This window comes from Hyperolius riggenbachi, chromosome 8 (assembly GCF_040937935.1).
Source record: "Hyperolius riggenbachi isolate aHypRig1 chromosome 8, aHypRig1.pri, whole genome shotgun sequence".
Lineage (NCBI taxonomy): Eukaryota > Metazoa > Chordata > Amphibia > Anura > Hyperoliidae > Hyperolius > Hyperolius riggenbachi.
The window spans coordinates 37593377-37607592 of NC_090653.1; the positions used below are offsets into that span (position 1 = coordinate 37593377).

General features: G+C 44.8%; 1 protein-coding gene across 1 annotated transcript in view; it reads left to right on the forward strand.

The window, feature by feature from the left end:
* The window catches only part of LOC137528732 (antigen peptide transporter 2-like), a 40148-nt gene extending 33476 nt beyond the window's left edge, over nt 1-6672 (forward strand). Inside the window, exons 11-12 of the mRNA XM_068250252.1 lie at nt 3464-3600; nt 3685-6672. Coding sequence (XP_068106353.1) covers nt 3464-3600; nt 3685-3870 — 323 coding nt within the window. The 3' untranslated portion in view covers nt 3871-6672. The remainder of the gene's footprint in view (nt 1-3463; nt 3601-3684) is intronic.
* Nucleotides 6673-14216: the final 7544 nt, after the last annotated feature.

Consider the following 14216-nt stretch of genomic DNA (forward strand, 5'->3'; position numbering starts at 1 on the left):
GCCATTATAGTTTAAAATTAATACATGCTACAGTAATTAAAACCCATGCATTTTATGTGCCCATTTGTCCCGCTTATTACACCATTTAAATTACGTCCCTATCACAATTTATGGCGCCGATATTTTATTTAGAAATAAAGGTGCATTTTTTCAATTTGCGTCAATCACTATTTACAAGCTTATAATTTTAATAAATTTAATAAGATACTCTCTTGACATATATATTTAAAAAGTTCAGACCCTTAGGTAACTATTTATGTAGTTTTTTTTTTTTTAATTGTAATTTTTTTTTTTTTTTAATACAAAAATGTATTTGGGTAATTTTAGTTTGGGAGGTAAATAGCTAATTTTAGATGTAATATAATGTATTTTTTCATTCAATACAGGTATGTGGGTGCAGTTTACTATTTGGCCACAAGATGGCGACATTCAAAAAATTCCTGTAGGAACTAAAATGAAGAGAAGAAGTTTCCTGGGGGCAGAAATACCACGCTCTCTGATGAGAAAGCGTCGGTATTTCTGCCGGGGACTTAGATCGGTGAATGGGAATTATTTTCCCATTCACTGATCGGGGGGGCAGCGGGAGGCAGCGGGAGCGCGCGCGGGCGCGCGCCCGATCGCGCGCACCACGCGGCTGCAGCACCACTGCCTATCAGGACGGATATATGCGTCCAGATATGGCAAAGTGGTTAATTTCAGTCACTCAGTGACCATCTGGGCAAAGATTGGAAACCCTGAAATAAACAGTGTAAGAAGGGCTGCAGTTTACACTTTCCCAGTGAAATGTGTTTTTGGCTCCGCCCACTTTTTGTAACCTGGACACAAAGTCCCTAATCAATGCCCAAGTTTGTGAGTTTTGGGGTCCTTGGCATCAATAATTTGTATTTTCCCATGAAATGAAACAAATCTGATTCACTGTTTGTGGCTCTGTCCCCTTTTCTGAATTTGAACTTCAGTGACCCAATGACCAACTGTACCAGGTTTGAGGCTTGTGCCATTAACAGTGCAAGAATGGCAGCAATTTTAATATTCTCCTTGAAAAGTGACGTGATTTTTGATTGGCATTTTTAGGCTCCAACCACTTTTCTGAATATTAATCCCAGTCACCCAGTAACCAGCTATGCAAAGTTTGAGAACCCTACCATTAACAGTGAAGAAGGGCTGCACTTTACAATTTCCCAGAAAAATCTGTTTTTAACTCCACCCACTTTTTGTAATCTTGACACACAGTCACTACTCAATGACCAAGTTTGTGAGCTTTTGGGTTCCTGGCATCAAAATTGTGCTAATGGAAGAAGTTTATCCAGCAAAGAAATCTGGCTGTTTTTGGCTCCGCCCCTTTACTGAATTTGAACCCCAAACACTTAACGACCGACTGTAGCAGGTTTGAAGCCTCTGCTATTAACAGTGTGAGAATGGCTGCAGTTTCAATATTCCCCTTGAAAATGAAAAGGTGAATTTTGATTGGCTCTTCTAGGCGCCACCCACTTTTCCGAATATTAATCCCAGTCCCTCAGTGACCAACTGTGTGAAGTTTGAGAACCCTGCCATTAACAGTGTAAGAAAAGCTGAAGTTTACATTTCCCCATGTAAAAAGTTAGTTGTTTTTGGCTCCGCCCACTATTTCTAATCTTGACATACAGTCACTTAATGACCAAGTTCGTGAGCTTTGGGGTCCTTGGCATCAATAAGTTGCATTTTGCCATTGAAATTAAACAAATCTGATTGGTTGTTTTTGGCCCGCTCCCTTCAGAATTTAAACCCCAGTCTCCCAGTGACTGACTGTAGCAGATGTTAGGCCTCTGCCATTCAGAGTGCATGAATGGCAGCAATGTAAATATTCCCCTTGAAAATCAAAAGGTGAATTTTGATTGGCTGCTGTAGGCTCCACCCACTTATCTGAATATTAGTCCCAGTCACCCAGTGGCCAACTGTGTCACGTTTGAGAACCCTGCCAATAACAGAATGGCTGAAATCAACCTAACAAATCTGATTGGCTGTTTGTGGCTCCACCCCTTTGGACCCCAGTCACCCAATGACTGACTGTATCAGGTTTGAGGCCTCTGCCACTAACAGTGTGAGAATGGTAGCAATGTGAATATTCCCCTTAAAAATCAATAGGTACATTTTGATTGGCTGTTGTAGGCTCCACCCACATTTCTGAATATTCATCCCAGTCACCCAGTGGCCAATTGTTTAAAGTATGGGAACCTTCAATGTAAAAAATGAAGTTGTTGGCACCGCCCACTTTTTCTAACCTTGACATACAGTCACTCAGTTATCAAGTTTATCAGCTTTGGGGTCCTTGGTATCAATACTTTGTATATTCCCATTGAAAAATAAACAAATCTGGCTGTTTGTGGCTCCGCCCCCTTCCTGAATTTGGACCCTAGTCACCCAGTGACCAACTGTACCAGGTTTGAGGCATCTGCTTTTACCAGTATAAGAGAATGGTAGCAGATGAAATATTCCCTTTGAAAATCAAAAGGTGAATTTTTATTGGCTGTTGTAGGCTCCCCCCACCTTCCAAAATCTTAATCTGTCACCCAATGACCAACTGTGCAAAGTTTGAGAACCCTGCCATTAACGGTGTAAGAATGGCTGCAGTTTATATTTTCCCAGTAAAAGTTGTTTTGGCTCCGCCCACTTTTTGTAACCTTGACACACAGTCACTCAATGACCAAGTTTGTGAGCTGTCAGGTTCCTGGCATGAAAAATGTGTGAATGGAAGCAGTTTATCAACCAAGGAAATCTGATTGGCTGTATGTGGCCCCGCCCCTTTAGTGAATTTGGACCCCAGTCACCCAATGACCGACTGTAGCAAGTTTGAAGCCTCTGCCATTAAAAGTGTAAGAATAGCAAAAGTTGAAATATTCCCCTTGAAAATCAACAGCTGAATTTTGATTGGCTGTTGTAGGTTCCACCCATTTTCTTGAATCTTAATCCCATTCACCCAGTGACCAACTGTGTCAAGTTTGAGAACTCTGTGATTAACAGTCTAAGAATGGCTGCAGTTTACATTTTCCCATTTAAAATGAACGGCTGAAATTTGATTGGCTGTTGTATGCTCCGCCCACTTTTCCTGGATTTGTAACCTCGGTCACCAAGTGACCAACTGTGCCATGTGTGAAGACTCTGGCTTGATTACTGTGAGAATGGCAGCCTTTTACATTTTTTCCATTGACTTGAATGGGTGGAATCTGATTTGCTGTTTGTAGCTCCTCCCAGGTGTGCAGGGGGGCCGCGAGACCCCCAGAACATATCATCCCAGGTAGTAAGGGATCTGTGTACCAAGTTTCGTTCAAATCGGTCAAGCCGTTTTCGCGTGATCGCGGCACATACACACACACACACACACACACACACACACACACACACACATACATCCGATTTTATATATATAGATTGTTGAGATTGTGATTTGTACTGTTCTTAGTCTCCTAGAAGTCCCTTTGTGTTGCAGATGTCGGCAGCTGTGGGACTCAGATGGGTGCCGGCCAGAAGCAACGAATTGCCCTGGCCCGAGCTCTCTCTCGGCGACCAAACCTTCTCATTCTGGATGAGGCTTCAAGTTGTCTCGATGTTGAAACTGAACACGAGGTAAGACACCTGAAACACCGGTCAGCCATGTCAGTCTATCATCCGTCTTTTCCTTGTAGCTTCAGTGTCTTGCTTCTCTTGCAGATCCAACAGTCTCTGCAAAATATCCCAGGACTCTCTTTGCTGATCATCGCTCACAGGCTACGAACAATACAAAACGCCGACCAGATTCTTGTCCTGGAAGGAGGCCGGCTGGTGGAGAGCGGCACTCATGATGAACTTATAAAGAAGGAGAACTATTATCACAACCTCCTGAAGACTCACGGCTGAGGAGCATATTGATAAAGCTGCTTAGTGGAACCTTTACATGCACTTATAGATGGACACATGGACAGCTATATGCAAACTGTGGGATTTTATGGAAACGCAATCAGCTGTCTTGGTTTTCTGAGATATGTGGTTTCGCAGACAAAGTGCTTGATGAAAAGTACTATGGTTTGTACCAAAGACAAGTAGGGCTGGTGGACTTCTTAAAGAATTACTCCACTCAGTGTCATAGGAGAAGGTGTAGGTTCCTGGAATATGATAGTCATGCTCACCATAGTGCATGGCATCTGCAGTCCCCTTACTTCGATTTTCATGGTGCCTGGGCTGTTAAGTTGGATAACCACCAACTCCTGATCCAAAGCTGTGTGAGTGTTGTCAGAGAAATCCTGAGAATCTCTAGGCTCTGGCAACTCGCTCATGCTGCCCGACACTGCTCTGCACTGGACGTTCGCAGGGCAGTCACAGGGTGTGAGTGGTTACAATGGATGGCTTGCACTTAGGTGAGTATAGCAATCATGCCCCAGCACTCCCCTACACTTGTGACATCAGTAGAATTCTTAACTATTAGTAAAGAAAATTAGAATTTCGAGGTACTCCCACATTCTGTTGTCAGGATTACTCCTAACGCCAATACAGCATCCCACCCCTTGACTCCACCTAATCCCAACCTCGCCCCTGGCCTTTGCCTAACCTTAACAACCATCATGCTTGGAATCTGTCATTTGGTTATGGTAAGTTGGGATAAGCAAAATTTGCAGCAAACACTGCACTAGAATTACGATGAGTAGCAAGCACTGCAGTCCCATCTCTTAGAGTCCCATGTTTACCAGCCAAACACTGAATTTTGTAAGTTTTTCAAAACGAACTCTATTTTCCACCCGCATCCAAATAAGAGAACCAGCATGGTGGCCAATCTCTGTAACCTGAGCCAGTAGCCACTAAAGGTACGTACACACGTCCAGCTTTTTCGAACAACTTGTCGTCCGACTTGACGTTTGAATGACAAGTTGGACGTGTGTATGTGCTGTCGAGCGACTAATAACAGCCAATTTGTCCGATCTGCACAGCGGATCCATTGGATGAACTGTCATTCAAATGACTGTTTAATCGTTTGTCCAACTAATAGATGTTCAAACAATAAGTCGTTTGATCAGTCATTTAATCTAGTCCATTGTTTTATCCAGTCCATTGTCCATTATCAAGTTGGTTAAACGAAATGTAAAGTAGGTAAATTAGCATATCGGCCACTTTGTTGTTCAATGGGTACATGATGTTTGAACGACTTGTTGTTTGCACTTCAAGTCGTTCAAATGACCATTTTTTATACCAGGTATAAAATAGGCCTAAATGGCCTATTTATAAAGGCACAAACTGTCTGTATGACAGTAAAAAACTTAAAAACGACAGCACTTATTTGTTAGGTGTGATGGTATTACAAAAAAAAAAAATTGCCACTTTTTGTCTCAGATCATCCCTTTAGAAAGTAGCGTTAAGTGGCCAAAAGGGAATGATTTGATCTGCTACTTATAAAATAAAGAAATCTTAATTGTGGTGAGAACAGTCAGTAGCGACACTTACTGCATTCTCACCGCCACTTTAGGGTAACTGCGGTTAAACAAAAAAAGTTACGTTTGAAATCCTGATCATCAGGGAACAAAATCTGCTTCCACATTTAGAAAAAGGGGGATCAGGAGAGAACATTTTTTTAATAAATAGGGTCCAATACTTTTATTAACTTCTGAGCACTTTGTTTTTTGCTTAGTCTGAAAGCGAAATATTTTAGGTATTTCCAGAAAACGGTGTTGCGGCAAGAAGCGTTTTGCACACTTTTACCAGCAAGGTGTCAGTAGGTGTCTGTATCTTTCTAGATGGAGGACACACTGCAGCCTGCTAAAACCAAGGCATTTTCTCAGGAGGGTTGCACTTATAATATCTCAACACTACCCGCCAAAGGCTTTTTTGAAATGTTTGTGTTTTATAAATAGGAATTTTATTTGATGAACTAGAATTATTATTATTTAGTGTTTATATAGCATGGACATCTTCCGCAGCGCTGTACAGAGTATATAGTCTTGCCACTAACTGTACCACGGAGGAGCTCACAATTTAGTCCCTACCATAGTCATATGTCTATGTATGTATCATGTAGTGTATGTATTATAGTCTAGGGCCAATTTGGGGGAAGCCAATAAACTTTTCTGTATGTTTTGGGGATGTGGGAGGAAAACAGTGCCCGGGGGAAACCCACGCAAACATGGGGAAATATACAAACTCCTTGCAGATGTTGACCTGGCTGGGATTTGAACAGGGGACCCAGCACTGCAAGGCAAGAGCGCTAACCACGACACCACCGTGCTGCCCCTAGAATGGAACATTCCACTTCCTGTTCCAGATTACTTTGTACTTCTTAATAAATCAAGCCCTGATTGTTTAAAGGCTCCCATTAATAATACAATCTTTATTGTACAATCTTACCACTTCTATGTAACATGAGGGACCAGAGGGAAACTTTTCCGCCTTTAGTGAGTTGGAGACCAAGAGAGACAAGAGACAGTTCATACACAGAGCCAGCCCAAGCAGGAGTTGGTCTTGGAATAAGGCAGCCATACGCAAATATATTATGGGAAAATACACGCAGAAAGATTAAATCCTAGAAGACTTTCTGTCTACTGATTGCTGCCCTTGCCATTTCTATTGTTTATATGTACATAATCTATTGATGAAGTTGTATAAAGTTTAGACCTGTTTAATAATCCACTTGTTTGTTATTTTGCCATCTGTGTAAATATATAATATTTGTTTTCATATGTCTGTTTTTTTTAATGCTGTAAAATGTTTGCTGAATTAACCACCTCACCCCTAAGGGTTTTTACGCTAACAAACCAGAGCAATTTTTACCTGTCAGCGCTCCTTGTTTTTTTTGCCACAATTTGTATTTTTGCCACAAATTAGTCTTTTTTTGTGGGCGGTACTTGTTTTCAGTAATTACTTTATTTTCTGTGCATTTCATTGGAAAAAAAGAAAAAATACACTTTTTCCCATTCCATCCCCTATAGTTTCAAAATAAGCAATGCTACTATAAATAAAAACCCACACAATTTATTTGCCCATTAGTCCAAGTTATCACAACATTTTACAAGTGTTTGATTGGTGGTGGTGGTGGGGGAAGGGGGGGCTTTGTAAAGGATTAATGTTACTAGTTTTTAATACTGTACTAAATGTATGGTGTGTGTAATTTTACCTTTTAGCCACTAGATGGCGATACAAACACTATCCTATGTTACCAGGAAGTTTTTTTTTTTTTTTACACATTGTTTTACTTTTAGTATTATGAATTAACATGGACCCTGATCTGGGTCATTTTCATTTATTCCAGGCACTACGATTAGTCCAGGGGATGCTTGTTCCCCTTCACCAATTACACAACTCCAAGTCCCGCCGTGTACGAGCGGCAGGCAAGCGTGGTGAGTGACGCACTAAAATGTCCTGTAGCCATTAAGAGGCTCCAGCATAACGTTTTAATGCGCAGGCTTGCCGTTAAGAGGTTAAAGGGTAGCTGAAGTGAGAGGGATATGGAGGCTGCCATATTTATTTACTTTTAAACAATACCAGTAGCCTGACTGTCCTGCTGATCCTCTGCCTCTAATGCTGGGAAGACACGGGTCGATCCGGCGGCCGATCAGCCGCCGGATCGACCCCCGCCGCGTCCCCGCTCGTCTGCGCATGCGCGTGGATTGATTACCGCTCGTCCCCGCCGGCGCTCCTTATCAGCTGCTAGATTGGGGGTCGAGCAGCGTGATCGGACCAGCTGAATATTATCAGCTGGCCGGATCAGCTGCTCAATACACATTACAGAAACGTACCGTGTATCCCTAGCATAATACTTTCAGCCATACACCCTAAACAAACATTCAACAGATCAGGTGTTCCTGACATTATTGTCAGATCTGACAAGATTAGCCATATACTTGTTTCTAGTGTGATTCAGACACTGCTGCAGCCAAATAGATCAGCAGGGCTGCCAGGCAACTGGCATTTTTAATGATTTCAGCCCCCCAGACGTGATCCTTACGTTCAGGCGGCTGCTCTGGGGCAGTGGCACTCTCCCGCATGCGATCGCGGGAGCGCCCCCATGTCCCCATGCTGTCCCCCGGTAGCCGAGAGATCAGTGAACGGGAACATGGTTCCCGTTCACCGATCCGTGTCCTCTGCAGAAAAACGGACGGTCTCTTATCAGAGACCACAGTTTTTCTAAAAAAAATGTTTTCCCCCATCCTCCTTGTGCTTCCGGTTAGCGAGAAGCACAAGGAAAAAAAAATCAAAAACTCAAGGTGGCCATCTTGTGGCCAAATAGTAAAACTACATCTACATACATTTTTCAACTCAATTTACACACATTATAACATTAAAAATTAACTGTTTATTTCCCAACACCAAAAAATTACCCAAATAAAATTTTTAATGGAAAAAGAAAAAAAAATACAATAAAAAAAAAGTTACCTAAGGGTCTGAACTTTTTAAATATGTATGTGAAAGGGGTATACTACAAACATTTTTTTAATTATAAGCTTGTAAATAGTGATGGACGCAAAAATGAAAAAATGCACCTTTATTTCCAAATAAAATATTGGCAATATAAACGTTGTTATAGGGACAACATTTAAATGGTGTAATAACCGAGACAAACGGGCAAATAAAATACATAGGTTTTAATTATGGTAGCATGTATTATTTTAAAGCTATAATGGCCAAAATCTGAGAAATAATGTTTTTTTTCCATTTTTTTTCTTAATATTCCTTTTAAAATGCATTTATAAAAAATAATTCTTAGCAAAATGTACCACCCAAAGAAAGCCTGATTAGTGGCAGAAAAAACAAGATATAGATCAATAAATTGTGATAAGTAGTGATAAAGTTATTAGCGAATGAATGGGAGGTGAAAATTGCTCAGATGCATAAGGTGAAAAATCCCTGCGGGCTGAAATGGTTAAAAGGAAATAAATATAGCAGCCTCCATATCACTATCACTTCAGGTGTCCTTTAAAGCTTAAAGTAAACTAGAGATGGGATAATTAAAAGATTTGATACTTACCCGGGCCGCAATCAGCCCCAGTAACTGGCTCAGCCGCGTCAGTCGGGGTCTTCTGCGCATATGTGGGAGGAAGCCCGGGTAAGAATCACATGTTTTAGTCATCCTGTCTCTGGTACACTTTAACTGCAGGTAGTTAGTTAAGTTTACAGATTAAATAAGGCATATGTCAGAAGATTTGTGATTCTGTCCAGCCAGACAGGTCAGCCACAAAGCACAGTCAGTACTGTGCCCAACAATTTCTCCTCACTGCATTTGTGCACCACAGCCCCTCCCAGCTCCATGAATGGACAGTTCGTAGGAGGAGATTAGTCATTAGTTGTTTCTCTCAGTGCTAAAAACTTATGCTGTTAGGCTGTCAGTACTAAGTTGATAGGTAATAGTGCAGTCCTCCTCATACAAATACATGTAATTAACCCTCCTGGCGGTTCAATTTTTCTGCCAGATAGGCAGAAATCCTTTTTTTTTTTTTTAATTTTTTTGTTTCATCTAAAGCTACCAGAGTGGTAGCTACATAAAACACCACTAGAGGGCTCATGTGTCCCTCTAGTGCGATCGTCGCCGGCATCAATAGCAAACAGGGGAACGCGTACATAGCGCGTTCCCCTGTTTGGCTTCTCCTGTCGCCAAGGCGACGATCGTAATGACGTCAGCCGACGTCCTGACGTCAGACACCTCCGATCCAGCCCATAGCGCTGCCCGGAACTCATTGGTTCGGGCAGCGCAGGGCTCTGGCGGGGGGGGGCCCTCTTGCGCCGCTGTGTGCGGGCGATCGCCGCAGATCAAACTGTACGCGCGGCTAGCAAAGTGCTAGCTGCGCGTACAGCAATTTGAATGGGGCAAATCGCCCCAACAGGGGCTGAGATATCTTCCTGCGCGGCATAGCTCGAGCTCAGCTTGGGCTTACCACCAGGAAGGTTAAGGGGGCGGGAAATTTAGGCACAGGGTAAAGCTTAAAAAATGGCTCATCTCAGGTAAGATTGTGTTCGGAGAGCGATTGATTGTTTGTCACATCGGATGGCATTCTTTTAGTGTGTGGCTACTTTAGACTACAGCATCATTAAGCTGGCCACCAGTGGCTAGAGTTGGGCCGAACGGTTCGCCTGCAAACGGTTCCATGCGAACTTCAGTGGTTCGCGTTCGCGTCCCGCAGGCGAAGTTTTGCGGAAGTTCGGTTCGCCCCATAATGCACCATGAGGGTCAACTTTGACCCTCTACATCACAGTCAGCAGGCCCAGTGTAACCAATTAGGCTACACTAGCCCCTGGAGCCCCACCCCCCTAATAAAAGGCAGGCAGCGGCGGCCATTACGCTCACTCGTGTGCCTGCATTAGTGAGAGTAGGGCGAGCTGCTGCAGACTGTCTCTTATAGGGAAAGATTAGTTAGGCTTAGCTTGTTCCTTCCTGGCTGCATACCTGTTCTGTTCAGTGAGCCCACCATACCTGTTCTGTTCAGTGAGCCCACTGCATACCTGTTCAGTGAACCTGCCACTGCATACCTGTTCTGTGAACCCACCACTGCACACCACTGCATACCTGTTCAGTGAACCCACCACTGCATACCTGTTCAGTGAACCCACCACTGCATACCTGTTCAGTGAACCTGCCACTGCATACCTGTTCTGTGAACCCACCACTGCATACCTGTTCAGTAAACCCACCACTGCATACCTGTTCAGTGAACCCACCACTGCATACCTGTTCAGTGAACCCACCACTGCATACCTGTTCAGTGAACCCACCACTGCATACCTGTTCAGTAAACCTGCCACTGCATACCTGTTCAGTGAACCTGCCACTGCATACCTGTACTGTTCTGTGAACCCGCCACTGCATACCTGTTCTGTTCAGTGAACCCGCCACTGTATTCCTGTTCAGTGAACCTGCCACTGCATACCTGTTCTGTGAACCCGCCACTGTATACCTGTTCAGTGAACCCGCCACTGTATACCTGTTCTGTTCAGTGAACCCGCCACTGTATACCTGTTCAGTGAACCTGCCACTGCATACCTGTTTTGTGAACCCACCACTGCATACCTGTTGTGTTCAGTGAACCCGCCACTGTATACCTGTTCTGTTCAGTGAACCTGCCACTGCATACCTGTTCAGTGAACCCGCCACTGCATACCTGTTGTGTTCAGTGAACCCGCCACTGTATACCTGTTCTGTTCAGTGAACCTGCCACTGTATACCTGTTCTGTTCAGTGAACCCGCCACTGCATACCTGTTCTGTTCAGTGAACCCGCCACTGTATACCTGTTCTGTTCAGTGAACCTGCCACTGTATACCTGTTCTGTTCAGTGAACTCGCCACTGCATACCTGTTCTGTTCAGTAAACCCGCCACTGTATACCTGTTCTGTTCATTGAACCCGCCACTGCATACCTGTTCTGTTCAGTGAACCTGCCACTGTATACCTGTTCTGTTCAGTGAACCTGCCACTGTATACCTGTTCTGTTCAGTGAACCCGCCACTGCATACCTGTTCTGTTCAGTGAACCCGCCACTTTATACCTGTTCTGTTCAGTGAACCCACCACTGCATACCTGTTCTGTTCAGTGAAACCGCCACTGTATACCTGTTCTGTTCAGTGAACCTGCCACTGTATACCTGTTCTGTTCAGTGAACCCGCCACTGCATACCTGTTCTGTGAACCCACCACTGTATACCTGTTCTGTTCAGTGAACCCGCCACTGTATACCTGTTCTGTTCAGTGAACCCGCCACTGTATACCTGTTCTGTTCAGTGAACCTGCCACTGTATACCTGTTCTGTTCAGTGAACCCGCCTCTGCATACCTGTTCTGTTCAGTGAACCCGCCACTGTATACCTGTTCTGTTCAGTTAACCCGCCACTGCATACCTGTTGTGTTCAGTGAACCCGCCACTGTATACCTGTTCTGTTCAGTGAACCTGCCACTGTATACCTGTTCAGTGAACCCGCCACTGCATACCTGTTCTGTTCAGTGAACCCGCCACTGTAATAATGCACCATGAGGGTCAACTTTGACCCTCTACATCACAGTCAGCAGGCCCAGTGTAACCAATTAGGCTACACTAGCCCCTGGAGCCCCACCCCCCTAATAAAAGGCAGGCAGCGGCGGCCATTACGCTCACTCGTGTGCCTGCATTAGTGAGAGTAGGGCGAGCTGCTGCAGACTGTCTCTTATAGGGAAAGATTAGTTAGGCTTAGCTTGTTCCTTCCTGGCTGCATACCTGTTCTGTTCAGTGAGCCCACCATACCTGTTCTGTTCAGTGAGCCCACTGCATACCTGTTCAGTGAACCTGCCACTGCATACCTGTTCTGTGAACCCACCACTGCACACCACTGCATACCTGTTCAGTGAACCCACCACTGCATACCTGTTCAGTGAACCCACCACTGCATACCTGTTCTGTGAACCCGCCACTGTATACCTGTTCAGTGAACCCGCCACTGTATACCTGTTCTGTTCAGTGAACCTGCCACTGTATACCTGTTCAGTGAACCTGCCACTGCATACCTGTTCTGTGAACCCACCACTGCATACCTGTTGTGTTCAGTGAACCCGCCACTGTATACCTGTTCTGTTCAGTGAACCTGCCACTGTATACCTGTTCTGTTCAGTGAACCCGCCACTGCATACCTGTTCTGTTCAGTGAACCCGCCACTGTATACCTGTTCTGTTCAGTGAACCTGCCACTGTATACCTGTTCAGTGAACCCGCCACTGCATACCTGTTGTGTTCAGTGAACCCGCCACTGTATACCTGTTCTGTTCAGTGAACCTGCCACTGTATACCTGTTCTGTTCAGTGAACTCGCCACTGCATACCTGTTCTGTTCAGTAAACCCGCCACTGTATACCTGTTCTGTTCAGTGAACCCGCCACTGCATACCTGTTCTGTTCAGTGAACCTGCCACTGTATACCTGTTCTGTTCAGTGAACCTGCCACTGTATACCTGTTCTGTTCAGTGAACCCGCCACTGCATACCTGTTCTGTTCAGTGAACCCGCCACTTTATACCTGTTCTGTTCAGTGAACCCACCACTGCATACCTGTTCTGTTCAGTGAACCCGCCACTGTATACCTGTTCTGTTCAGTGAACCTGCCACTGTATACCTGTTCTGTTCAGTTAACCCGCCACTGCATACCTGTTGTGTTCAGTGAACCCGCCACTGTATACCTGTTCTGTTCAGTGAACCTGCCACTGTATACCTGTTCAGTGAACCCGCCACTGCATACCTGTTCTGTTCAGTGAACCCGCCACTGTATACCTGTTCTGTTCAGTGAACCTGCCACTGTATACCTGTTCTGTTCAGTGAACCCGCCACTGCATACCTGTTCTGTTCAGTGAACCCGCCACTGTATACCTGTTCAGTGAACCCGCCACTGCATACCTGTTGTGTTCAGTGAACCCGCCACTGTATACCTGTTCTGTTCAGTGAACCCACCGCATCAGTGCGCATACCTGTGCAGTTAAGTGAACCCACCTACCTACGTGAGTGCACGCAGTGTGATATACCACTCCGTGCATACCCGATATGGACAAAACAGGTAGAGGAAGAGGTAGTGCCAGAGCCAGAGGAAGGCCACCCGGCAGGTCTGTGCGAGGTCGTGTAAATGTAATTTCGTGTGGACCTGGCCCACAGTACAGTGCTCAGAAGAAGGCACGTCCCATCACCTCCCAAGATTGTCAGGACGTGGTTGAGTATTTAGCGATACAGAACACCTCATCTTCCTCAGCCACCAGCGCTACTACTAGCACCACTTCCGCTGCATTTGACACTTCGCAAGAATTATTTAGTGGTGAAATCACTGATGCACAGCCATTGTTGTTACAGCCAGATGAATTTTCACCAGCTCATATGTCTGAGTTACGCGGCAACACTATGGATGTAACGTGTGAGGAGGATGAAGGACCTACTGATGGTGCATGTTTGGATTTTTCTGAGGCAAGCGAAGCTGGGCAGGATGATTACGATGATGACGATGATACGGATCCTCTGTATGTTCCCAATAGAGGAGATGAAGAGAGGGACAGTTCAGAGGGGGAGTCAGAGAGTAGTAGGAGGAGAGAAGTTGCTGAAAGAAGCTGGGGCAGCTCTTCGTCAGAAACAGCTGGTGGCAGTGTCCGGCACCATGTATCGCCACCTATGTACAGCCAGCCAACTTGCCCTTCAGCATCAGCTGCTGAGGTCCCCATAGTGCCCACATCCCAGGGTGGCTCAGCGGTGTGGAAATTTTTTAATGTGTGTGCCTCAGATCGGAGCAAAGCCATCTGT